General features: G+C 39.9%; 1 protein-coding gene across 5 annotated transcripts in view; it reads left to right on the top strand.

Annotated features, from left to right (window-relative positions):
- Positions 1-27,329, top strand: part of TBCK (TBC1 domain containing kinase) — a 180,116-nt gene that overhangs the window by 27,238 nt on the left and 125,549 nt on the right. For all 5 annotated transcript variants that reach the window (XM_024206568.3, XM_024206570.3, XM_024206571.3 and 2 more), the window contains exons 4-5: positions 20,669-20,783; positions 22,533-22,606. In XM_024206568.3, the coding sequence (XP_024062336.1) occupies positions 20,669-20,783; positions 22,533-22,606 (189 nt within the window). The remainder of the gene's footprint in view (positions 1-20,668; positions 20,784-22,532; positions 22,607-27,329) is intronic.

Raw genomic sequence — 27,329 nt, 5'->3', positions numbered from 1 at the left:
TGCCAGAAGCTGGGAATGAGTGACAGGGAATGGATCATTTGATGATTACCTGTTCTGTTTATTCGCTCTGGGGCACCTGGCATGGGCCACTGCTGGAAGACAGGATTCTGGGCTAGGTGGATCTTTGGTCTGGCGCAGTATGGTTGTTCTTAGGAGTTGATTTTATCAATCTCTGTTGTAGATTTCTGACTCTGCTTCATAAAGGAGGACGGATTTTATGCCAGTGTTAAAAATTGTCCTTGTTAGTACCAGACTAGATTTATTTTTCTAAATCTTTTCAAGTTTGTGAAAGTTATTTGCTGCTTTTGATATTTGTTGCTTGACTTCTAGCATGGATAACATCTAGCATGACATCATTGCATATTTCACTCCATAGATAGGCAAAAGGACTTTTTCTTCATTTATTCTAATGGTTCCTTTTGGGACAGTGATAGCCATATATTTTGTTTTTGCCTTGTTGATGAGTAAACCAACTTGTTTTGCTGGGTTTGCCAAAAGCTGTTTCTTTTCTTCCTTTAAGTGATGTATTGAACTAAGCAGGACAATGAGGTCATCCAATTGTGTGGTTTTTTTTTTTTTATTTGTCCATAAAATTCCTGTGTTTCCTACTGGAGTTACTTTCCTCATAATGTGGTCAATGACCAGTGCAGACAACAGTAGAGACATACCCTTGCCTTACTCCAGCTGTCATTGCAAACCATTGGCCGAAGTGTTGTTGTCTACTACTGCACATTTGGCATTATCATGTAGATCAGGGGTCGGCAACGTTTGGCACGCGGCTCGCCAGGGTAAGCACCCTGGCGGGCCGGGCCAGTTGTATTTACCTGCTGACGCGGCAGGTTCGGCCGATCGCAGCCCCCACTGGCCGCGGTTCGCCGTCCCGGGCCAATGGGGGCGGCGGGAAGCGGCGCGGGCGAGCGATGTGCTGGCCGCGGCTTCCCGCCGCCCCCATTGGCCCGGGACGGTGAACCGCGGCCAGTGGGGGCCGCGATCGGCCGAACCTGCCGCGTCAGCCCAGCCCGCCAGGGTGCTTACCCTGGCAAGCCGCGTGCCAAACGTTGCCGACCCCGATGTAGATCCTTGATTTTTTTTCTAATTATGTTTGCTGGTATTCCATAATACGCCATAATTCTCCAAGGACTGTTGTGCATTTCTTACTTCATTACAAAATACTTTGAATAAAAGTAAAGTAAATACTGAAAACTGGTCAAATAAATTAGTTCTTAATAATTTATTCCAGGAGATACTGTTGGCATAATTTTCTCACTCTTTAGTCTTGTGGTGCCACTTAGAGTTGAGTGAAAGTTATGGGAGCTTCCAAGTTTGTTTTGCATTTTGTTGGTTTTCTTTTGTATGTTTATTTGTTGTGTATTTTGGACCTTCTGAGGCACTTGTAGTTTTTCTTGTTTCCTTTGACATTAGTTCATTATCTATTGTTGTCATAATAAGAACTGTCTCTCTATGGTTGTCTGATCTTATTTCTCACTTCTACGATGATATGGCTAACCTGTGTTTGATTCTGGAGCAAGGAGTCAGTTTTGTTTCTCAGTGCAAAACAACCTGGTTCAAAGCTAAGGACACTTCTTAGAGCTTTGCTCCTTTCTTGGAGGTGGAAGCGGGGGAATGTTGTCTCTTGGTCAAGCTTTGATAGTTTTATTCTCTTTCACCATTTATTGAATTGGGGAGGAAACTTATCTTCTTTTAAGAAAAACAAAACAAAATCTCCAGATTTATGCTGAAAGTATTGTGAAAATCCTGTGGGAACTTCAAAGAAGTAATTTTCCCTTTCCCAGTTCCCCAATATATAAAGTTTGGATATATGTATATAGAGTGGCCAAAACAATTTTAATGATCTTGAAATTCAGTTAAGTGCTTGAATGCTGAGCTAGTAACCCTAATTTTGTGTCTGAATGTAAATATTGGGTTCCTCATATTGAGGAATGAGTTAAGAACATTTTTCCTTCAACATAGTAAAGCGTGGCATATATTTGGTTGTTTGGAGAAAGTGAAAGATGAGGGGATGTACTGGATAGTGTAATGCTTAGTTAGTCTGTGAGTAATTTCGCTTCCAGGCATGATTTAACTTCATAAATGTGGATTATGATGAAAATATGAAGGGCATGCATGTCAATCTTTTTTTCTAGATGACTGAAATCCTATATAATCACTGTCTGCTAGTGGTAATTTTCGTAGTTTCCAAAAGAAACTATTCTGGCTTTAAAAAAAGGTAGGTAAAAAATCTACATCCTATAGCTGTTTGCATAAGTACCTGATACAATTGCAAATTATATGCTTTGATCTGTATCAGAGGGGTAGCCGTGTTAGTCTGGATCTGTAAAAAGCAACAAAGAGTCCTGTGGCACCTTATAGACTAACAGACGTATTGGAGCATAAGCTTTCGTGCATGCGTCTGACGAAGTGGGTATTTGATGCTTTGATCTGTGATCTTTGGAGATCTACAGGATTAACTTTTTAATTCAAATGAGTGCTGTAGGCATGCTCTTTTTTGTATCAGGTGATGGGTATTTGATGCCTTTATATGGAAAATTTCCCTCAAATCCATGAGCAGACAACTCTATCATGGTCTTATAGTCTAAACTATATGCACTAATTCCCCCAAAGCCTCTCCCCTGCATCTACCTTTTTAACTTGGTCAAAAGATGCTAAACAATTAAAGTTAGCCCCAGCCATTCTCAACTATTTCATTAAAGGAGCTGTTCAAAAGCAGTCAAAAGCTGTTTTTATAATGGCAAAAAATGCACAGAGTTAGATTACCATTTTGTCCTTAAACTTAACTTGCTTTTATTTTATTGCTTCACTAGTAATACAATGTTAAGTGGTTTAAACAGATTTAGAATATAGTTGATATTCTCTAGTAGATTTATTTCATTTATAATTGATTTTGGAAAAAAAACTTCATACCTAGAAATGGTATATTTGGTAGTTTCTTTCAATAGGTTTATTTCTTCCTTAGGATGTTATTTCATTATTGCCACTTCCCTATTCAGGGTTGGCAGTTTTTATAGCCTTCCTCCAAAACTCATCACTGCACACCTGGCTTTCTCTCTAAGGTTCACTGATATTTGGCCTATCTATCAAATATTTGGCCTCCCTGTCTTCTATCCACGATCATTGCAAGGGCCATCTTACCAATATAACCCTCAGGTCTCCACTGGACATGTCCATACCAACATAGCGTATCCTGCCTCAACGTGTCTTCAACTGGGGCAACCCGCATTAGGTCCCTCACAGCCTAATTTTTTTTTCCTAATTCAGTGTGTACAACCATTTGACCATCTCAACATCTTCATTTCTGTTGAAGAGAGCATATTGATTTATTTTCTGGTGGCTGGCCAAATCTGTCTATACATTAGGATGGGTTGACTTACAGTTTTATACACTCTACTTTTTAACTTTATTAGCATCTTTTTGTCACAGAGAACTGGGGTCAGCTCCTGCCATTTGCACTAAGCAGCTTTGGTATAATGCCAGGCATCACTCATGAACACACCATTGATTGCAGCCATTGATCCTAGATATTTAAATTCTTTCACTCTTCTAGATCTGTAATATCCTTTTATGGTGATTTCTCTTCCCTCAGTTATCATAGCCTCAGTCTTACCAATGTTCGCTCTAAGTCCCACGGGTACAAAACTGTATTGCCACTGTTCAAAGCTGGTTTGTAGGGTCTCACAGTCTTCTGCACATATCACTAAATCTTTTAATAGGCAGCAGGTTTAAAACAAACAAAAGGAAGTATTTTTTCACACAGTGCATAGTCAACATGTGGAACTCCTTGCCAGAGGATGTTGTGAAGGCCAAGACTATAACAGGGTTCAAAAAAAGAACTAGATAAATTAATGAAGGATAGGTCCTTCTATGGCTATTAGCCAGGATGGGCAGGGATGGTGTCCCTAGCCTCTGTTTGCCAGAAGCTGGGAATGAGTGACAGGGAATGGATCACTTGATGATTACCTGTTCCGTTCATTCGCTCTGGGGCACCTGTCTTCTGACAGTGTCCAATGTCAGGACACTGGGCTAGATGGATCTTTTGGTCTGACCCAGTATGGCCATTCTTATGTTCTTAAAGCTGTGCTAATAAGGTATCAGTCTAAATATAAACTCTCCAGAGATCCATGCCCTGTTAACAAAGCCATCAAATAAATACTGTTCCCAGTAAATACAATATGGCATTAAATTCAAGTCTCATTGCCACAGATTGCAGAGTCCTACTGGAAGTCCTATATTCCTTTGCAAATGAAGCATATGAAACATGCTGCCAGAACTACAGTATTCAAAATTTTACTTCATTGTTGGTCACATACTATAAAGGATCTCACTATGGCCCCAATCCTGTCTTTAGAATTCCTTAGGAATAACTACATCCATCATTACATCTCTAAGACCTAGTTCCTTCTTGTTCATTCCTCACTTTAAGAAAAAAATAATATCCACATACCCTTTTTCTTTATACTTGCATTAAATTAAGCTTGAATGGTATAGTAGTTGTGAAGGCAGTAGGGATTTGAAAGAGAAATTATTGGAATAAGTTTAAACTCAAAATTATATTCAGCTATAAAATGTGTTACATTAAAACAAGACTTCCAGTGCATAACCCTGGCGGCCTTCTATGACAGCACTCTTTCATTTACTTACGGCTTTTCCTTTGATTAAGTAAATATAATCCTTCTGGCCTTGGTATAAAGAGAGAAGCTGTGCTAAATTAACCATGGCACAGTAAAACAGATTTGGTGATTTTTGTCTTGAAGAGGCTGCAGCAAAGGCTGCAACTGGTAACTGTATGCAATAATTTTTCTCCCCCTACCCCCTCTCTCAAGGAAAAAAAAAAAAAAGGGTGGCTGTAGGGAGGCAAGAAAAATAGTGATGGAATTAATCAGCAATTTCCTGGCAGGAAATCTTTTTGAAAAGTAATAACTTTGGTTGGCTAATACACGTAATACTAAGGTTTGCTGTTTTAACAGTTTCACAGCTGAATAAGCATATGGCCTCCTCTAGGTAGCGTCTCAGTTCTAAAATGTAATATTTAAAACTTTTGAGTGGTTTTTGGGTGTTCATTCAGCTGAAGAGTAACCAAGGACAGATAGGTTTTTTTTTTTATCGTTATGGTTTCTGATAACTTTCCTTATTGGTTCACTGTGGCAAACCTGTCTTGATGCTGAGCAGTTATTACTATTCCTGTTCCTTGATGTAGACTTTAGCCAATATTTTATATCATCATTTGAGCTCAACCATTCATTTGAGGAGAGAGGGAAGGAAGCTGTACCACTTTTTTAACTTGTAACAAAAAATATTTTGATGGTTGTAGGTGACTGGATCATGTTTTATTGCCTTAATTGAGAAATACCATAATAAACCACACTCGATGCTGACACAAGGTATTAGCCAAGCTTGTAGGTAGTGTAAATGTAAGGTATTTTTCCCAATTATAGTTCTCCTCATACCTGGAAGAATGTAGTCGTTTGTGATAATCCTATATGGATGTTTCACTTATTATACATTATATATCAGATTTACAATGTTGTAAGACTTGACATCCGATGTGTACTTAATACTCTTGAAGTTTCATCATCAGTGGTGAAATAGAAATAATAGACCAGAACCTCTTCTGTTACATGGGTGTGACTTTGGTTGATCTCAGTGAGATTTGCACCCATGTAACTAAGAGCAAGATTTTGGCCCAGAGGGAACTCCTCCTGGGACCTGGACTCTTCCTTCTCTTTCCCTACCCCCTTCTTAAATTCAGCGATCTTGACTTTTTTTCACTGCCTTCTCAAAATGAACTTAATATGCAGAGATGTGAGAGTACCAGCAAAAGTCATCCTCTTCCATATGTAACTTTGGGTCAATCAGAACAGCAGTGAAAATGTCCAAATGCTATGGGTACTTCAGAATTCTGGACCCTTTTATGAAACTGCATAGAAGTCACAAGGACACACTAATTCCAAAGCATGATCTCTGTTTTTGTACATATGCAAAATAGTGTCAAAAGAAGGTGAAGATTGCTATTTTTCATCTTTACTGCTTCTTATAATTGCCTTTGTCTCCTTGCCCCCAAACTTTACCGTTCAAACAGCCAAAGAAAACCCCCAAAACAAACAAACCCCCGAATGTCTCAACATTTCATTTGTATCAGCTTAGTCTTTATCTCCTACATTGAGAGCTTTGGGCTTCATATGGGCCATGGGACTTATTTCTACCTTGACTCTCTTTTCTCAATGGTTCTAATATAATGATGCCATTCTTCTCTTGACGGTGAACTTTGTTCTCCTGGTAATGGGGGCATAGTGTGGTGGACCTCTCCTCAGCAAAATGGGAATAGGCAGTTTTGCACATATTTGGGGCTGTGTATTCCGAATACAATACATCAAAGCTTCTTATAAACTTGTCATTCCACTTTGGTCTCTGCTGATCTTTTAATTGTTTGGGATTGTTTATTCTTTATGACCTCACTAATGGCTTGAGATGGAATTGCAGATACTTTGTGCACTCTGGAATGCCCAGTATTCCTTTAAGTAATACTTTACTGTATAGTCTGCAGCATTGCCGACTCTTGCTACCTTATTGTGAGTCTCATGATATTTGGTGCTTTTGAAAAGGTTCTAGAGTTATTTGATCATGTGAGAATCTCTGCTTTTATTTTATTTTGTTAGTTTCTAGTCCTCTTGGTTGTGGAGAAAAGCTTGAAAATGTGAACCCTAAAAGCCTTGAAACCCAAAGGAGTTTGTTTTTCGCTTAACAACCATAAGATTTTTCATGATTTTGGGGGCCTGATTCATTATTTTTGAATACTTGTGATTATATGAATGTATTTTTTCACTCATAAGACTTACGCTATAAAATCAAAAGCCTTGTTTATTTTTCTAAGACCCCCAAATTAAGTTAATTTAGGATTAATCTGGGTCAGTTCTTCTTTTAAATGCTTAAATAGGATTTAGGTGTCTAATATTAGGCACTGAAGTTTGAAACTGTGGCAATAGCACGTTACTTTGATAATTGTACTTTTAAGAGCAGGGCTAATATTTATAAAATAACCGAAAATGATTATGACTTGTGACTTTCTCCCTGATGTCATTTGTCAATTTTGTCTTCCGCTGACTTTTTGAAAACTGATCTACAGTCAGAAAGCCTACTAGTGCCACTGGGATTTCTAGGTGCAGATTGGACTTAATTTTCAAATGTATATGTAATTTTAGCATTGAGGAAAAATGAGAGATTAATAGGTGCAGGCAGGCACTGTACAGGCTTCCCTCCCCACAGAACCTGAGGATTGTCCTTCAAAACCTCTGCTATCCCAGTACTAACCTCTCATAAGACTGCTAATTGTACCAAGTTGTGTGGTGGTTTTGTTTTGTGGGCAGATGCCCACTAGGGACTACAAGGGAGATCACAAGTCTTATTTTTACTTATGACCTGAGTTGGAATTCAAAATTCTGAGCTTTATAAGTAAATGGCTAGTGCATTACAGCACTGTGTGCCTCATAGCCTTCACACTGGTGAATAGGTCTAGTTGTCGGGGCTAGGACAGACTACAGATGAGACTCCTCAGAGTCTGGGAATCTGTGTGGTGTTTAATTTTTCCGATAAAGTTTTATTTTGAAACAAGAATATCCTTAACCACAGTCGCCCTGGTAAACTTATCCTGACGATTGAAAGTATTAAGGAGAATTGCTGTGTTTGCTTGTGGGTTGTAATCAAATCATGATGGAGACCATGCCAACAACGTTAACTCTAAAATGCGCAGACCTAGTAGATGTACTTCTATTTTGATTTAGTTTAAGCCCACGATAAAATAACCTCTACAATGGGGTGAAACCCTGACCCTCTTTGATGTTAGTTCTGCTCTTCTGTCACTAGTTTGCTCTCTTTGGAGGGGCGGAGTGCAGGAGGATGTGAGAGGTCTGTATGGTTCTCGTTTCCGTTAATGAAATAGTGTCCATGTGAAGCGTGAGGTATGTTAATAATCCTACTTAAATTTAGCTTGTTATTGTATGTTCAGGTGTCATTACATGGTTTTTTAGTGAGAAATTTTATTTTAATGTTTTCTCCCTATTGTCACCTTCATGTCACATCCTGTCATATTAAGTAAATTTTTTACCTAGAATGCATAGACCAGCATCTGGTTTTAAGAGAGGTCTGTTTTTACCTATTTTTTCCATCTGGTGATCATTTTGGCCTGAAAGCTTGTCTATTGCATCATATTTGTTGGTCCAATAAAAAGTATCTTATTATTTTACCTTGTACATCTGGGCTGACTCAGACTACGGTGTAGGCGAAGTGGTTTGTCCCTGGTCAGTCAGTGGCAGGCAGAGTCAGGATCAGAAACTGGGAACATGGATCACAGGTATTTTTGCTCTAAGCACTAAACCACATGGCTTTGCAGATGTCATTAGGATAATTCTTTATAAGGTGTATCTGTTGTTTTCCAAAGGACTTTATTCATTCACTTCCCCTTTTTATAGGATGAATGCTATAGACCTTAAAGAAACTCAAGGTGTTAAGCTTTAAAACTTCTGCTTTATAAGCAGTCAGGCCCATTAAATCATTCATAATGACAATGCACTGAAAAAGAAAAATAGCACATCTATTAAAACATCCTTAAGTACAGTACGCTATGTATTGGAAACAACTTTTCCTTTTTTAATGATACCTTTGTTCATTTTCCTCATGATTTACATTAGCACTGGAATAATACTGAAGGGTAGGTCTGCCTGCTGAATGCTTCACAGCCTGTGATGTGATTTCACTCATATAGACACTTAAACATTGCCTTCAAAGTCATCCTTATGCTTTTGAAAAGTGTAATAAAACCCAGCAGTATTTTGAATCACAAGTGGTGTGAGCCAGATGAAGATGTGGTACACCAAATACCCTTACGCATAAGTTAGAGGCTTCCTGAGGAGTTTTATAATAAACTTAATAATTTTTGTATTCTATTCTGTCTGCTACATTCCCTTCCAGTTCATATAATTGATAGTATAAATGCTTTCCCAACTAAATTAGCTATGCTTACCATCACAATCTCAGTGCAACTTTTTAAATCAAATACATAATAAAGTGCTAAATAAAGGCATTCCCACCTGCATCAAACTCCTGTTGTTTTATGTAGAGTTTTTTGTAATTTATTTACCCAGGAAGACTCACGTCAGATGCACATCTGGTTTTCAACCAGGTCCTGCTTTTTATCCAATTTTCCAGCTGGGTTGATGAAGACATAAGGAGGTCAAATGACTTCCTCAAGGTCACATAGTGATTCAGCATCTCAGCTGGGATTAGAACCAGGCTGTTGTAACCATTGGACCACACAAACTATGTATTCTAAACTCCTCTACGGGGGGTGAACAAGTTAGTAGTCTATCTGCGTGGTATTCTGTAAGCTAACTGCAAACTTCACTTCCTATTGCTTGTAGTTTTGCATGTGCTACAGTAATGTCACATTAAGGATTTTTTCATATTACAACAGTCACAGCCTCGTCCAATCCTGTTCTCGGAGAAGATTCAAGTCTGTTGTGATCAGATCCCATGTTCTGCTAAGCTCCTGGGATCTGGGTGTAATTAATGTCACTGTTCCTGCTCCAGGTCACTCAGGCAGACCCCGTGGAACCCTGCAATCCTGCCACCTAGACCCTGGAACCAGTGTCTCAATCCTCCCCAACCCCCAGAGTTGCATAGGCAGGTTCCTTCTATGTTCCTTTTATGTTCCTTCCTTTTATGCCTGACTTAGAACAACACTTCCTCAGCTCTTGACCCCTAGTGCCCCTACTCTACTTGCGCTACATTGATGACATCTTCATCATCTGAACCCATGGGAAGGAGGCCCTTGAGGAATTCCACCAGGATTTCAACAATTTCTGCCTCACCATCAACCTCAGCCTGGACCAGTCCACACAAGAGATCCACTTCCTGGACACTACAGCGCAAATAAGCGATGGTCACACAAACACCACCCTATACCGGAAACCTACTGACCGCTATACTTACCTGTATGCCTCCAGCTTTCATCCAGACCACATCACACGATCCATTGTCTACAGCCAAGCCCTAAGGTACAACCACATTTGTCTCAGACAGAGACAAACACCTACAGGATCTCTATCAAGCATTCTTAAAACTTCAGTACCCACCTGCGGAAGTGAAGAAACGGATTGACAGAGCTAGAAGGGTACCCAGAAGTCACCTAGTACAGGACAGGCCCAACAAAGAGAGTAACACAACGCCACTAGCCCTCACCTACAGCCCTCAATGAAAACCTCTCCTGCGCATTATCAAGGATCTACAACCTGAAGGACGATCCCTCATTCTCACAGACCTTGGGAGACAGACCAGTCCTCGCTTACAGACAGCCCCCCAAACTGAAGCAAATACTCACCAGCAACTACACACCACACAACAGAAACACTAACCCAGGAACCAATCCCTGCAACAAACCACATTGCCAACTCTGTCCACATATCTATTCAAGGGATACCATCATAGGAGCTAACCACATCAGCCACACCATCAGGGGCTCGTTCACCTGCGCATCTACCAATGTGATATATGCCATCACATGCCAGCAATGCCCCTCTTCCATGTACATTGGCCAAACCGGACAGTCTCTACGCAAAAGAATAAATGAACACAAATCAGACATCAAGAATTGTAACATTCAAAAACCAGTAGGAGAGCACTTCAATCTCCCTGGACGCTCAGTAACAGATTTAAAAGTGGCAATTCTTCAACAAAAAATCTTCAAAAACAGACTCCAACGAGAAACTGCAGAATTGGAATTTAATTTGCAAATTTGACACCATCAAATTAGACCTGAATAAGGACTGGGAGTGGCTGGGTCACTGCAAAAAATAATTTCCCCTCTGTTCATCCCTTCTTGCCAACTTTTGGAAATGGGCCACATCCACCCTAATTGAATTGGCCTCATTAGCACTCACTCACTCACCCACTCGGTAAGGCAACTCCCATCTTTTCATGTGCTTTGTATTTATACCGGCCTACTGTATTTTCCACTCCATGCATCTGATGAAGTGGGTTATAGCCCACAAAAGCTTATGCCCAAATAAATTTGTTAGTCTCTAAGGTGCCACAAGGACTCCTCGTTGTTTTTGCGGATACAGACTAACACGGCTGCCCCTCTGAAACCTGTCCTCCTTCTGCGTCTCTTGTTTCAGGTGATGAAATGGTTTCCTTTGGCTTGGAGAAACACACCTTTAAAACCAATCTCTGTGTTTGTCAAGCAGAGAAAGCTGCAGCTCCCCCATCTATGTAAGTGGATCAGAGAGAGTTCCAGCTCCCTTCTCCCAAATGAGGTTTTGGTAAAGAGTCCATTCAAAGGAAAGGCCCAGCTGGCAAAAACCCATTGTTCAAGCCTGTGAGAGCCAGTTAATGCTAATAGCCCTTGATTGCTTTTTCACCACTTTCCAGACCGCTTCCTCACTATGTGTCAAGTTCCTGCAACAAAATGGATGATCTAATCCTCAGTGACTATTATGCTTACAAACAGCATTAATAAAACCATATGTTGTTCATAACTGGACACAGAGTTATTCCCCAAACTGTCACAACAGTCATGACATTGTAACTAGTGAAAGACAGTCATCGTAACCAATTACAAATAACATGATTTGGTTTGTGTCAACACACCATCTTTTCTGCTGTTTCAACCTTGTATTTGCAGCCATGAGTACTAGACTGCCTTAGTGTGTGTCTGTCAGTGCATTCTGACTAGCCATACCATAGTGCACTAGCCACTGCCAAAGAATATAGATGTGGGTTTTTTTCCAACCAACTCCTAATCCCACTAGGATTATGACAACAGATGTGGCTGTTCTGCAGCATCCAGTATTCATCTATCTTGACAAGGTGTGAATGCTTTGTCTAGGAAAAGGAAGTGCTGCTGAGAATCTTAAACTGGCCTGTGTCTTCTGGTTATTACTGCCCAAAAATCATTGTAGCCCAGCTTGCATGCTGGGGCATCACATAAGTGTGGGAGCAGACAGCTATGATAGGACTGAAAAAGAAAGGAGGTATATTTTTCAGTTAATGCTCTGAATATGCTTTTGCTAAGTGGTACAGTGTACAAGTTCCATATTCAGGCTGCCATTAACTTTCTTTTTAATTGTGCTTGTGTGAACCTATAACCTGCTTATTATCATTCGGGCTTGCAAAAATATTTTCTTTATCTTCCTTTGGCTATTTATTTTCTCATATCATTTCCTTTTCAACAACTTCATAGGTCTATCTCTTGAATACAAGTATCTCAGAACTCCAGTTGTGTGATCACTAGTCCTTGTGGTCTAAGAATTCATAATACACATATTGAGGAATTTTTATTTCAGCCTCTGAGCCATCTATGGTGCTGCCGCCAGCTGTCAAATGTATTTTGAAAAATCCCTTTTCTCACTCCTGGGCAAAGCAATTGTTTTCTTTGTTCAAAAACAGTGGTATTTGAAATAACTTCCTGGAGGCTAGCACAATGGAATGTCACACAATAAAATGGACAGTGCTGGTAATATCAAATTACTGTTGTGAAACTGAATAGTAAAAAATAAATTGTAATAATAATCGCTGACACTTGTACAATATCTTCCTGTAGAAAATAGCTTCAGATAATAGCTAAAGTAATAGGTCATCCTCTGTATAGTCAATTGCCAGAGACATGGAGGACTCAGAATAATGAGTGACCTGTTATAAGGGGTGATTGCTGTTAGTTCACACAGGAGTTACTTTCTGCTCTAGCGTAGGGAGAAGCAGATGTTGACATGCTGGTCTTTAGGAGAGCCTTTTTTTTTCTTTTGAAGATGCCTGAAAATGCAGAAAAATTAAAAAGGCCCTTCATAACATCTTTCTAAAATGGACAGATACACAATGTTGTTTGTCCTGAAATGTATAAGGTCAGCTGTCCAGCCCAAGATCCTAACCACGTGTACAATCTGTAACATCCTCTTCTCTTTTTCCAAGGGGGCAGGCTTCTTGCTAAGATTGATAAGACCTATAGGAAAAGGTAAGCACTCTGTGTCTTCCGCTTCTCATTCTAGTTTATACTTCGATTTCAGTATTTTTTTTTTTTTATCCTGACACAGCAGAGTTTAGAACTGTGCCTTGGTTCATTCCAAAGAAAAATGTTAGCCTAGATATTAATCAAGCAGTATCTCTCCCCTCAACCCAAAATGTGACAAAAGAAGAATCTTGAATATGGTCTGTACTCTTAAATGTTATCTGGGAAGGACAAATGCTCTGAGAAATGGATTACCCCATCATTTCCTTTGGAGTAGCACAAAAAGGCAAACCACTTCCAAAGCAACTGTTGCTTTTGGTTCAGCATACTTCTAGGAAAGGTTCTCTTATCTCCAATCTGTTTAAAAACCCATCAGATCAGAGGTCAGGCTGACTCCTGGGTAAAAATGGAAATGGCCTCTATAAATCTGTAATTCCATCCATTCGTTTTCTAATCATGAGTGTGGACACATTAATCATTAGGTGTAGTTTTTGGCTGATAAATTCTGAAGACTGTAATATAGTATTCATCAATTTTTATTTGTCTTAAAAACTCTTCTTTCCCCACTCTAATTCAGCTTATTTATATTGCTTTTTATGAGCTTTGCTAGTATGGATTTTTGGAGCTACTTGCTCAAGAATGGGAATTTTTTTCCTCCTCCTAAAAAGGATTTCTGAGAGAGCAGCTCCAGTAATCCCTGTACTCATTCTGCTGATGTTCTGTACCGTTGATGTTACCCAGTTCAGTTTTCTTTATTTTTTGCTGTACTGTTTCATGGTAGGCCAGGGTGTTCAGTAATATCATACTTGTCTCTCTTGTAGTGCGATGCCCAAGTGAAAAAAAGTTTTAAGGCATTCCAAAGACACTTTAGTTGTAGTTTATGTATTGACAATTTATCTTGTTAGTATTAACATCTGTAATGGCCTTCTAAGCAAGAACAATACTTTGGATTAATTCTGAAATATTATTTTTACATGGTTATAGAAGATGGTAAATTCAGAAGCCTCTAAGTGACTTAATATCACTAATCCCATTGAAAGTCTCTTCCTTGCCCCCTTAGGAAAGTGAAACCATGGGTGACAGTCACCTGACACCCTATCACAGGGTGTTTAAGGGCCTACATATCTTAATTTATACATCTTCCATCCCCCTTGCTAGTCCTTTATATATCCTCCCACATGTGTCTTACAGCGGTTCTCAAACTATGGGGTGGGCATCCCAGGGGAGCCATGGTAATGTGTTAAGGAAGGCAGGAGCTATGTGTAGGCTTTTTTTGTTTTTTTGTAAAGCGCTCTGGCTGTCAGTCCCATGTGACTGGGGCTTGTGCAGAAGGGCTGAGAACATCTGGGAGGCAGGGATAAAGGAGACAACCGGAACTCCACCATTCCAGGGCCAACAGCCAGAGCCCCATCAACTGGGCTTGGGCTCTCCTCTCCTCCCCTCCTCCCAATCCCTCACCGGGAGGGGGTTCAGGCTCTCCTTTCTCTCCTCTCCCCCCTTCACTCATCTGCAGGTGGCGGGGCTCTGGCTGTCAACCCCAGGGTAGCAGCAGCAGCACAGATGTAAGGGTGGCAATGGGGCATTAAGTCTGCTGTGAAAAGCAATATTGACGAATATCACTTTTCACATTGCCACCCTTATGTCTGTGCTGCTGCTGACACGGCGCTGCTTTCAGAGCTGGGTGGCAGTATATGTACTTTGAGAAGCAGGGGGCATAAATGACTACAGACACAAAGCAGGGGGGCCCAATCAAATATATTTGAGAACCACTGCTTTTAAGAGATACTGGTATAGATCTTCAAACTATGGTACTTCTTATTTCTTACCTGCTTTGATGAGCAATGAAGTGGTTGACGATGATAATAAAGTATCACACTTGCTAAGTGAGCATCCATTAAAATGCATGGGGCAGTTTACACCATGGAGCTACTGTTTCAAACTCTCTGCAAATTTGGGCAGACCTCTCTTTATAAATGACACTTGTTTCCTGTTTTGAAGCTTTCTCTATGTCTGTAATAGCTAAAGACTTTAGAACGGTGGTACTCTGGATAAGTCAGAGATTTGTCAGGCCCTTCTCCATCCTGAGAAACACTGATGTAGCCTAAGTCATCTTATTCACTTGGAGCAAGTAAGTAAATGCTTACTAAGGAATCAAATGTGACTAAAACCCATTGCCATGGAAGGGGTAATGCAAGGTCAGCGGGATCTCCAGGTGGCAGTGTAAGTTGGGAGGGTGCAGCATGTGCTCCCCCACAATGCTGGGACAGTTCCATTAGCACCTGTAGAGACTTGGAAGGACCCAAACCATTCTGAGGAGGCTAGACACATCGCTAGCCTGAAGCAGTTCTCTTGGGGAGCACAAGGACTGCTGTTGTGCCTGGCCCTATGTCGATGCATAAAGTGCATCTTCTACCCATTTCTCACTCATTTGCAATCATTTAAGTTTGCATACGATTGTCAGGCTAATAGCAGTTAAACTCAAATCATAGTGCTAATAAGCACAAGCAATACTTTTTCCTAAAGAAAGGTATCCGATATACACAGCATTAAAGTTTTGGCAATAGGGTATTTGTTTACTTATGGAAGATGTGCAGACTCTGTTTCTCAGTGACCATTGCACTGAGATGCTATGGTGATAGCTTTTGGCTACTGGGAACCAGTGGAATTTGAATTGATTTTTTTTTTTCACCATTTAAAGGTTGATCAATATGAAAAGCAAATATGCTCGTATTTTTACACATACATTTTTAAGGCATTTTGTCAGTCAATGAAACTGCAGAGATCAGGATGACAGACCTTCTCTTTTATGTTTAAAAACAACGAGGAGTCCGGTGGCACCTTAAAGACTAACAGATTTATTTGGGCATAAATTTTTGTGGGTAAAAACCACTTCTTCAGATGCATGGAGTTTATGATGTTTATCCACGCACCTGAAGAAGTGGGTTTTTTACCCACGAAAGCTTATGCCCAAATAAATCTGTTAGTCTTTAAGGTGCCACCGGACTCCTCGTTATTTTTGTGGCTAAAGACTAACACGGCTACCCCTCTGATACTTTTATGTTTAATCATTCTGGAACTGGTATTTAATGACAGAAAAACATTTTCAGGCATTGTTGGAATAGTTTTGTGGCCACGTTTTTACCCATTCTGTGTGGTCACTCAATTCAAGAATGATAGGTGTGCAGCTGAGGCCCTCTAGTGTAACAATTGAGCATTGCTTTACTCAGGCAGATATCCATTTAAGAAATTTATTGCAAATAAAGTCATTCTAAGGCCCTTCTGTTCAGAGGACCACTTTGTCCTACAGTGTGTCTGATGGCCTGTTAAGAGAGACAAGGCAGGTGAGGTAATATTTTTTTTATTGGACCAACTTCTGTTCGTGAGAGAGAAAAGCTTTTGAGTTCTTCTTGACATCTGGGTGACTTACTCTGAATGGCACAGCTAAATACAAGATGGAACAGATTGTTTAGCATACATAGTTAATACATTTTTCAAGGGACCATTCAAGGTGAAGTGGTTAGTTAACACTCCCCAGTCGGAGGAAGGAAAGGAAGAAATGGGGAGCTGCTGGTGGAGGGGACGGGGGTTCTGTTAGTGGGTTTATATACATTGTTGTAATAAGCCATAAATCCAGTGTCTATTCTGTCCATGATTTTTAGTGTCTAGCAAAGTTATGAATTTAAGCTCCCAGGCTCATCTTTTAAAAGTGTTGTGCAGGTTTCCTTTGAGGATGAGGACTGATAGATTGGATATAGAGAGAGCACTTTGTGAAAAGTGTTCATGCACAGGTAATATGGTGTTTTTGTCTTTTATCATTTTCCTGTGTGAATTCATTTGAGAGCGTAGTGATTGTCAGGTTTCACCCATGTAGTTGCTGTTGGGGTATTTAGTGCACAGTTTGAGGTAAACCCCATGTTTTTATAGGCATGGGTAGGAGCCATTGATCTTGAAAGGTGTGTTGTGTGGGGTGTCAATAATTGTAGCCGTGGAGATATGTCTGTAGGTTTTGCATCTGTTGTTCTGGCAGGGTCTGGTGCTGCTTTGAGTTGGTGTGTCCTGGTCTATGGGGAGCTTGTTTTTGATGATGAGCTTGGAGAGGTTGGGGGTTGTTTGAAGGCCAGAAGAGGGAGTTCAGGAAAGCTTTCTTTCAGGGTGGGGTTTCCATCAAGTATGGGTTGTCATTGTTTGATGATACCCTGTATGGGTTCCAGTGTGGGGCAGTAGGTGACAACTAGGGGTAGGCAGTTGAAGGGGGGTGTTTATTCCTTGTATTGAAGCAGGTTCTCTCAGGATTTTTGGGTGGCCTGTTCCATGTTGTGATCTACTTCTCTGTGGATCGTCCTTGTTTGGTAAAGGTGGTTTTGAATGTGTTACAGTGTACATCCTGGATTTTCTCCTTGGAGCATATTCTGTGGTATCCAAGTGCCTGGCTGAAGATAACAGATTTCTTGGGTAGTTGTTCATTGCTGAAGCAGATCGTGGTGTCCAGGAAGTTGATGCTGGTATGAGAGTGTTCCAGAGAGAGTTTAATGGATGCGTGGTGGTTGTTGAAGTTGTGGTGAAAATCTATGAAGGAGTTTGTCATCAGTCCAGAGGATGAAAATATCTATGTAGCTCAGATACATGGTGTATTTGTTCTCTTTGTAAGATAGATTGCCTTGCACACCATATCCCTACCAGACTGTGAAATCTTCTACCTGACTGTGAAATCTTCTACCTGCTACTTTGTTCTCAATGTTTTGCTTGACAAATCACTGGTCATCCAAAGACCCCTTTTCTAATGACAATATAAACATTTTCAAGCTCTGTTAGAATGAAAGAAGTTTTTTAGTAGCTTTTATTATGCATTTTATTGTGAGAACTTAGGAACAACTAGCATACTGAAAATGTGAAGAAGCTACTTTTTCAACTAGCAACTACATAATGCTAAGTTTTAGTACAGTCATATTTGTTGTGTTTGTCCCAGGAATGACTAGGATGGATCTGGTATCCTTACATTGATCAAGCTCATCGCCCTTGGTGTTCAGGTAGTAGCATTGCTAACAGGACTGCATTGGTGTATTTGCTCCCTTGCACCATTATTAAAAATAAATTATTCAAAATAAAAATTAAAAATTGAGGGAATCTGGAAGACTTTTGCATGCGGGTCTTGCCCTCTAAATTTAAGAGCCTAACTCTGATGGTGTCTCTTTATAAAAAAGTGTCTGTTGCACCATTATTAAAGGCTTCATAAATTTAAAATTCCTGTCACACCCAGTAAAGGTAAACATTTATGCTGGAACTACCTGGGAGACGGAGAATATTCATACATAAAGGAATTTAAATAGCAAGTGCTTTTCTGTTTCCGTTGTTACTAATGAAGATGTCTGTAACAAACCACAGTGTTTTCTTACCCTGTCTGCAATGAAATTATAAATTTTTGTTTCTGATGTCCATCTGTTGCTGTAGAACTGCTATGTGACTTCACTGGTTTAAAACTCTTACTAGTAACATCTAAGTGTGTACCTTAAACAAGAGGCTCACCTTGACAATCCGCCAACTTGGGACATGCTGGTTTTGTTTGTTCGTTCTTTTTTAGATCAGGGACGGGCCCTGAAATATGGATGGATGGATGTTTGTTTTCATCTAAAGTCTAGAAAGTTTGAGTTGCCAAACAGTGTGCGAATTTATTCAAAATAAAAATAAATAAATTAAGTTGAGGGAATCTGGAAGACTTTTGCATCTGAGTCTTGCCCTCTAAATTTAAGGGCCTAACTCTGATGGTGTCTCTTTATAAACAAGTATCTGTGCAGAGGGTTAGCCAAGAGGAATCTGTTTATCATTCTGATGTTTTTCATGGTTCTTGACTAGACAGTTGTGGAGTGTGTGTGTGCGTGTGTGTGTGAGAGAGAGAGAGAGAGTGTGTCTTTTTTACTGCGGGGGACGCAATAAGAGTCTATTAAAGCTGTCACAGTAATTGGTAACTTTCTTGGGGTGCATGCACATGTTGGAGTGACTTCTACTTTAAGTTTCACCATTATATCCATGGAGAAAAATTGCACAAAACAAGGATCAGTTTTAATGCAGTTATTTTTATTTTTTAAAGGTGAGGTGAGTGTGCTACATACTGTTTTATAGGCACGTAAACTATGCCGTATCCTGCAGATTCCTGACAAGTTCAGCACCGTAGTGTACGGGTGTGGAGAACATTTGTTCAAACTAAATCTGTCCATGGAGGCTGGCAGCAGCACTAGTCTATTCTGTTGCAAGTGAGATTAGTGTGCTAGTTCATTTTTAGTTCCTTGTGGGATAATACTGTATATTGCACAGAATTCAGTAGAGTTTATCATTGATGTCAGCCTCTCCTTAAGGGGATATTGATGACTAAGGCAAGATGGAGCATTTTGTACCTTGAATATTGAGGATTTATAAATGGCACTTGATATATGAGGTACATACTACACTATTCGGTACTGATCCCTTATAACCTTTCTGGAACTGGAGTACTCTAGTTATCTGCATCTCCAGTAACTGCAGTGATCGCTGTGTTTTTTCCTGCCCTCTGTGCTACCAGCTTAGAAAATGTGCTGTCTCTCACTCCAGTTGGAGGAGCTAATACTGTTACTGAAGGAGTAACTTTTTTTTATTTCCATCTTGTCAGGCTAACCACTTTGATACACCTAGTGTACCGCCTCCACTGAACCTGGGGGAATTCCCTCTCCCAGCCACCTGAATTTATTTCATTGGTGCATTTTGGAGGTAAATTCTAGAGTAGAGCTGGTAATACCATGTAGGAGGAACTGTCTCTGGCCAAGGGCAATTATATGAAGGGGTGATTAGCAGTTCACAGGAGTGGGGGTGCGGAGTGCACAGCATTCAGAACAAATCCTTCAGTCTGAGCATTAAGTATATGAGACTCAAAAGTTTAAGGAAATAATCTAGCTGCAAATAGAATATGGGAATGAGCCGCAAGATGGAGTAATTAGCTGACCTTCTGGATGCTGCTACATACCTGTCTTCTCCTGGCATTATCTCTTTGTTTCTCCTCTCCCTCCCCCCAATATAATTGCCCTAGCTCAGACACGATCCCACTGTTCTACACCTACTTTATCCCAGCAAGCTTGCTTTGCATCTCTTACTTGTGTTCCTCACCCTAGCTGATGAGCTATTTACCTTCCCCTCCTACCTCTACCCTCACTAATGCTTGTGATATACTCTAGAAAGTTCCGAGTACTAGTTTTGTAGTGACTGGAAAAAACCCCACAACCTTTGGTGAAGCATTAATGCTGTTGCTAGATGGGAAAAATAAACTGACTGAGGAAATCTGGTGACATCAACTAAACTACAACTGGGAAGCAGCAAACAAACATAGCTGAACAATATGAAAAAATATATTTTGGTTTTGCTTATTTAAACTTTGCCTAAGGTTGGGAAAGAGTTTTGCAAGCTCTTTATGAAGCCTAAACTTTGCAAGTCTGGAGGAGGGTGGGGAAAAAATTGCCCCCCTCAACCTGATGCAGAAAAACTTCACAAAAACTTCATCAGTAGATGAGAAGGAATAGCTCAATTAGAGTACCAGTGTAACAAAAGGAAATCAAATCATCAGTATCCATAACTTACATACTTATTTGCAAATTTTTAAAAAAGGAAATGGGTACAGTATGTTGTTCTACTTTTCAGCTTTTCAAGGATTTTACGCATAGCATTTGAGGTATTGCAGGGTTTGCAATATATGAACAAACATGGAATGGTCCACCGAGCACTCTCCCCTCACAATATCCTCCTGGATCGAGAGGTAAGGCTACTGGAATATCCTCTTAAGCAATCAAAGTCAGTGACACATTGTACATTTTGGGGCCTGGCCAGTGAGAAATGGCTTTGGGATCCTTCTGGATGAAATATTTTTTATAATAGGGACATTTTTACAGTCAAAACAAGAAGTGTTCTCAAAATGTATAGAATTTCAGATGTGTTTACAGTTTAGTCCCTTTTCCACGTCTCCCAGCCCAGGTTTTTTACCCTTTTGTCTCTTTTTTTAAGGAAGTTGTACTATTACGACTTTTTTTGTATTGGCATTCATAGACCACCTTGACTACTGCTGTAGGATAATTTAACCCTTAAGCATAGTTGTGGATAATGCTGTGTATATCCCATCTCTCTCACACACACACATGGTGGAAAAGAGTTTAGTATTTGCTTTTTAAATGGTGGTGTATTTTTGTTTCATAATCTGAGTGGATCAATGCAGTCCCAAATTCTGATCGTTCTCTCCCATCTGTCACAGATTTTCTAGTTTGCAGAAAGGAATATAGATGCCATGTACAAAAAGCAAGAAAAACATAATGGATGTAGTCAGAGCAGTCACATCAGTGCATTGAAACTAAGGAGCCTAATTGTGCCTTACTTTTTTTCAACTCCTCTTTAAAGGAGCCAAATAGTGCTACCACTATCTCTCATCTCAAATCCTACCTTTGCAATGAAGTGGGAAAGGGAACAGGCAGAAACATTGTTGTTCTGTTTCCTTGCTTTGGGTAAAAGACATGTATTTCAATTTGATGAAAACTGAGTTCATAGAAAATGAAATCCCTGAGGAACAAAAGTACTCAGGATTTTAAGATGGTATTAAAGACTTGAAATAGATGACAGGGAGCTGGAGAGAGCAGTTACATGGACTTTTAAAGGGTTGATTCTCTCCCCTTAAATTGCTTAAAAACCTGATGTGTTGTAGTCTTCACTCAGACATCAAACCCATTTTGGTGCAGCCTGACATGTGACCATGGTAAAATGAGAGTTTGTATGTCAGGCTTGGGCCTGGAGTTATTTCTTTATAACGAAATAACCCGGGAAAACTTGGCTTTTTATATTGGGAGTGTTAACGTAACCTTCTCTAAAGCAGCACAGATGTCACTGCTCTGACTTCAGAGAGGAAGCAACTGTGCTAATGTATAGGGGTAATATGCAGCAAATGTTCTTTTAACATCATTATGGATGGGAGATGAATGAAAAGGAATGAGTTAGTGCTGGAGAGAAGGTTGGTAATGAAAGTTAGGTATGGAATTGATGGGAAGAGAGGAAGGAGAGGACTGAGTAAATGAAGTGATAAATGGAATGAGGGAGAAGAGAAGAAAGAATGCATTCCAATTTTTAAACCTGAGTGGAAGTAGTTGGGGGGGGGAATATGTTTTGGATGCAAGAAGAAAAAAAATGAAGCAACATTGCTTATGACTGCACAGAAAGTAAGGAAACTTGACTTAATATTCTCTTAGTGTGGTGTTCATTTTATTTCCCAGTATGCTGCCCACACGAGTAAACACTCTCATTAATTTCCAGTAAAGTTTTGTCTGCATATAGGAATCCGGACCTGAGAAGCTGGGTTTTGTATTTTTAAAATACACTTGGGACAAACAGAAAATTTCAGTCTCCAGCTCTTTCTGACACTTCTCAGATTGCTAGCACAATTTAAAAGAATTTATATATTTTTAATTCTTTCTGTGGCCTATGTAATATGTAGAGTTTCATTGCTAATATATTTTTTCTTTTACAGGGACATATTAAATTGGCTAAGTTTGGACTATACCACATGACAGCTCATGGTGTTGATGTTGATTTTCCTATAGGGTAAGGATACATACATGCAATATAGACCTCTTAGGCATTGTATATTTGATAGTAAATTGTTGGGCGCACACACTGAAATGTATGAAAGCTTGCAAGGAAAGATTAAACATTAGTTAAAGGGAAATATGCCTGTAGAACTTTTTTTAATCTGTAACTCTGTGTGCTTTGTATTTTTGGGTGAGTGAATAAATAATTAGTTTGGAAGAAAATGTTTTTGAGTCACTTTAACCACCTCAGTCGCCATTGATTCCTGGAGTCTGAGGTGCTAAACATGGCTGGGCCTGTCGCATTAACATGGTTGGGAACCAGAGTTGCATCCCGGAGATCCAATCTAGGAGTGCTTTGACCACAGGGTTCTATCCACTGAGAGGTGCAGGAAACCACGTCTGTCAGCTGAGGGGATACTCTCTGGAGGGACTAAAAGGAGTTAAGGTGCAGTTCTCCTTGTAACCGTGACACCTAATAAGAATCAAAGAGGAAATGAATACATATATAGACAACAAGAATACCCAGAGTTATAATTAATACAAATACAGAGTTTTGGCTTAACCTAACAACTAATTATTAGAGGTTAGATTTATTTTTGTGGAGACAGATTATACCACATATACCTTCTGTGGGATTCTTACACACCTTCCTCTGAAACATCTGTTGCTGGCCACTTTCAGACACAGTGGCCCTCTGGTCTCATCCACTGTGGCAATTGTTATATTCCTTTGTAGAAGTTGTTAACGTGACATCTGCTTTCAGCTCCCAAATAGTATAATTATGAGCCTGGTTTGCAGGCCAGACACAGGAGATGGGTAGAAAATGAATAACAAAACTTTTACAAAATCACAGTACACCAAGAAATGCAAATACATAAAACAGAATGAAAGTAAATAATCCTTATAAACATCCATTCAAGTTATAGCTGAATGCAACTTGCTTACATTTATTCATTTGGAGTGTCCAACCTGAGATGCCTGATGGGATCAGATTGGGGTGTCTAACTGTAATAGAAACAATGCAGGTAACTATAATTAAGGATTTTTTTTTCACCCACAGTTTCATCATTTTTTTTCCAAACACAGAGTTAAAAAAAAAAGTTAGTTAACAATACAATTTTAAACTTTAGCCTTTGAGAGTAACTGTGATGGCAAGGCAAATCTCACATAAATTCACCACCATTTAGCCAAATACTTTAACCGTAAACCAGTTGGTCAGCTTAAATTGTGACGGGTTGGATCACAGAAACCCCCTTGGGAGCTGCCACCTGATGTGCCAAGACTACCCCTGCTTCTGTTTTCCCTGCCAGCTCAGGACTCCAGCACCCTGTCTTGCTGAACCAGACACTCCCGTCTGGCTCCAGCACCAACCCAGGGTCTGAATCACTTGTCCCAAAGCTGCAAGTTTACCCGAAAACAGCTCACAGAGGTGTGCTTGTCTTTAGCACTCAGATGCCCAACTCCCAATGGGGTCTAAACCCAGATAAATCCGTTTTACCCTGCATAAAGCTTATGCAGGGCAAACTCATAAATTGTTCGCCCTCTATAACACTGATAGAGAGAGATGCACAGTTGTTTGCTCCCCCAGGTATTAATACATACTCTGAGTAAATTACTAAATAAAAAGTGATTTTATTAAATACAGACAGTAGGATTTAAGTGGTTCCAAGTAGTAACAGACAGAACAAAGTAAGTCACCAAGCAAAATAAAATAAAATGCGCAAATCTATGTCTAATCAAACTAAATACAGATAATCTCACCCTCAGAGATGCTTCAGTAAGCTTTTTCTCAGACTGGACACCTTCCAGGCCTGGGCACAATTCTTTCCCCTGGTACAGCTCTTGTTCCAGCTTAGGTGATAGCTAGGGGATTCTTCATGATGGCTTCTCCTCCTCTGTTCTCTTCCACCCCTTTATATATCTTTTGCATAAGGCGGGAACCCTTTGTCCCTCTGGGTTTTCACCCCCCCTCACTGGAAAAGCACCAGGTTAAAGATGGATTCCAGTTCAGGTGACATGATCACATGTCACTGCAAGACTTCATTACTCACTTGCCAGCACACACATATACAGGAAGACTCACAGGTAAACACAGTCATCTGCAGACAATGGTCCTGTTAATGGGAGTCATCAAGATTCCAAACCATCATTAATGGCCCACACTTTACATAATTACCATAGGCCCTCAGAGTTATGTTTTATATTTCTAGTTTTAGATACAAGAGTGGTACATTTCTACAAATAGGATGATCACACTCAGTAGATTATGAGCTTTGTAATGATACCTTACAAGAGACCTTTTGCATGAAGCATATCCCATTTGCATTATAGTCACTTATTATCAAATTTTTATAAAACTATCCCAGTTACATTATATTCACTTATTATCATGTTTTTATAAAACCATATAGACTGCACAATGTCACATCTCACATAAATTCACCACCATTTAGCCAAATACTTTAACCGTAAACCAGTTGGTCAGCTTAAATAAACCGCAATTTCTAGTTCTAAAAGTGTCCTTAGATATGAAGATTTAAGTTACTTTTAACTTGCCTAAAATTTATGTTTTGATCATATGCAAATTTATTTTGGTTCATTTTTATTTTTTTGCATGTTACTTGATCACTTCATTTTCCTGGATAATGTTTCATGTATTGATGTGTCCATGTGTGAGAAAAAGATAGCTTGGTATTGTCTACTATTAGTTCTCCTTCCCTAATAAGTAGTGGTCCTCTGCTTTTCTTTGTCTTTCTCTTGCTCCTAATATATGTATATAACTTCTTTTATGCACCTTGGTATGTGTAATTCATTTTGTGTCTTAGCTTTTCTGATTTTGTCCCCACATACTGGCCCTATTCTTTTGGACTCATCTTTAGCAATTTGTCTGTTGTCCTCTGCCTTCAGATTTGCAACCAATTCCTCTTTGTGTGAGGAGCACTGCCCCCCTGGTTGCTTCTTCCACGTTCTGAAACAAGAAGTTGTCCCCAACACATTCCGAGAACCCACTATTAAGGGCCCAAAAGCAAGCTATTCCGCTGGTTAGGAAAGATAGAAAATGTGGCAAAAGACCACCTTGGCTTAACCACGAGATCTTGCATGATCTAAAAAATAAAAAGGAGTCACATAAAAAATGGAAACTAGGACAGATTACAAAGGATGAATATAGGCAAACAACACAGGAATGCAGGGGCAAGATTAGAAAGGCAAAGGCACAAAATGAGCTCAAACTAGCTAAGGGAATAAAGGGGAACAAGAAGACTTTTTATCAATACATTAGAAGCAAGAGGAAGACCAAAGAGAGGGTAGGCCCACTGCTTAGTGAAGAGGGAGAAACAGTAACAGGAAACTTGGAAATGGCGGAGATGCTTAATGACTTCTTTGTTTCGGTCTTCACCGAGAAGTCTGAAGGAATGCCTAACCTAGTGAATGCTAATGGGAAGGGGGTAGGTTTAGCAGATAAAATAAAAAAAGAACAAGTTAAAAATCACTTAGAAAAGTTAGATGCCTGCAAGTCACCAGGGCCTGATGAAATGCATCCTAGAATACTCAAGGAGCTAATAGAGGAGGTATCTGAGCCTCTAGCTACTATCTTTGGAAAATCATGGGAGACGGGAGAGATTCCAGAAGACTGGAAAAGGGCAAATATAGTGCCCATCTATAAAAAGGGAAATAAAAACAACCCAGGAAACTACAGACCAGTTAGTTTAACTTCTGTGCCAGGGAAGATAATGGAGCAAGTAATTAAGGAAATCATCTGCAAACACTTGGAAGGTGGTAAGGTGATAGGGAACAGCCAGCATGGATTTGTAAAGAACAAATCATGTCAAACCAATCTGATAGCTTTCTTCGATAGGATAACGAGTCTTGTGGATAAGGGAGAAGCTGTGGATGTGGTATACCTAGACTTTAGCAAGGCATTTGACACGGTCTCGCATGATATTCTTATCGACAAACTAGGCAAATACAATTTAGATGGGGCTACTATAAGGTGGGTGCATAACTGGCTGGATAACCGTACTCAGAGAGTTGTTATTAATGGTTCCCAATCCTGCTGGAAAGGCATAACGAGTGGGGTTCCGCAGGGGTCTGTTTTGGGACCGGCCCTGTTCAATATCTTCATTAACGACTTAGATATTGGTATAGAAAGTACGATTATTAAGTTTGCGGATGATACCAAACTGGGAGGGATTGCAACTGCTTTGGAGGACAGGGTCATAATTCAAAATGATCTGGACAAATTAGAGAAATGGTCTGAGTTAAACAGGATGAAGTTTAACAAAGACAAATGCAAAGTGCTCCACTTAGGAAGAAAAAATCAGTTTCACACATACAGAATGGGAAGAGACTGTCTAGGAAGGAGTACGGCAGAAAGGGATCTAGGGGTTATAGTGGACCACAAGCTAAATATGAGTCAACAGTGTGATGCTGTTGCAAAAAAAGCAAACGTGATTCTGGGATGTATTAACAGATGTGTTGTGAGCAAGACACGAGAAGTCATTCTTCCGCTCTACTCTGCTCTGGTTAGGCCTCAGCTGGAGTATTGTGTCCAGTTCTGGGCACCGCATTTCAAGAAAGATGTGGAGAAATTGGAAAGGGTCCAGAGAAGAGCAACAAGAATGATTAAAGGTCTTGAGAACATGACCTATGAAGGAAGGCTGAAAGAATTGGGTTTGTTTAGTTTGGAAAAGAGAAGACTGAGAGGGGACATGATAGCAGTTTTCAGGTATCTAAAA

Source organism: Terrapene carolina, unplaced genomic scaffold (genome assembly GCF_002925995.2).
Source record: "Terrapene carolina triunguis isolate 2854851 unplaced genomic scaffold, T_m_triunguis-2.0 Scaffold706, whole genome shotgun sequence".
In the NCBI taxonomy this organism is placed as follows: domain Eukaryota; kingdom Metazoa; phylum Chordata; order Testudines; family Emydidae; genus Terrapene; species Terrapene triunguis.
This window is presented reverse-complemented; position numbering and strand designations above follow the sequence as displayed.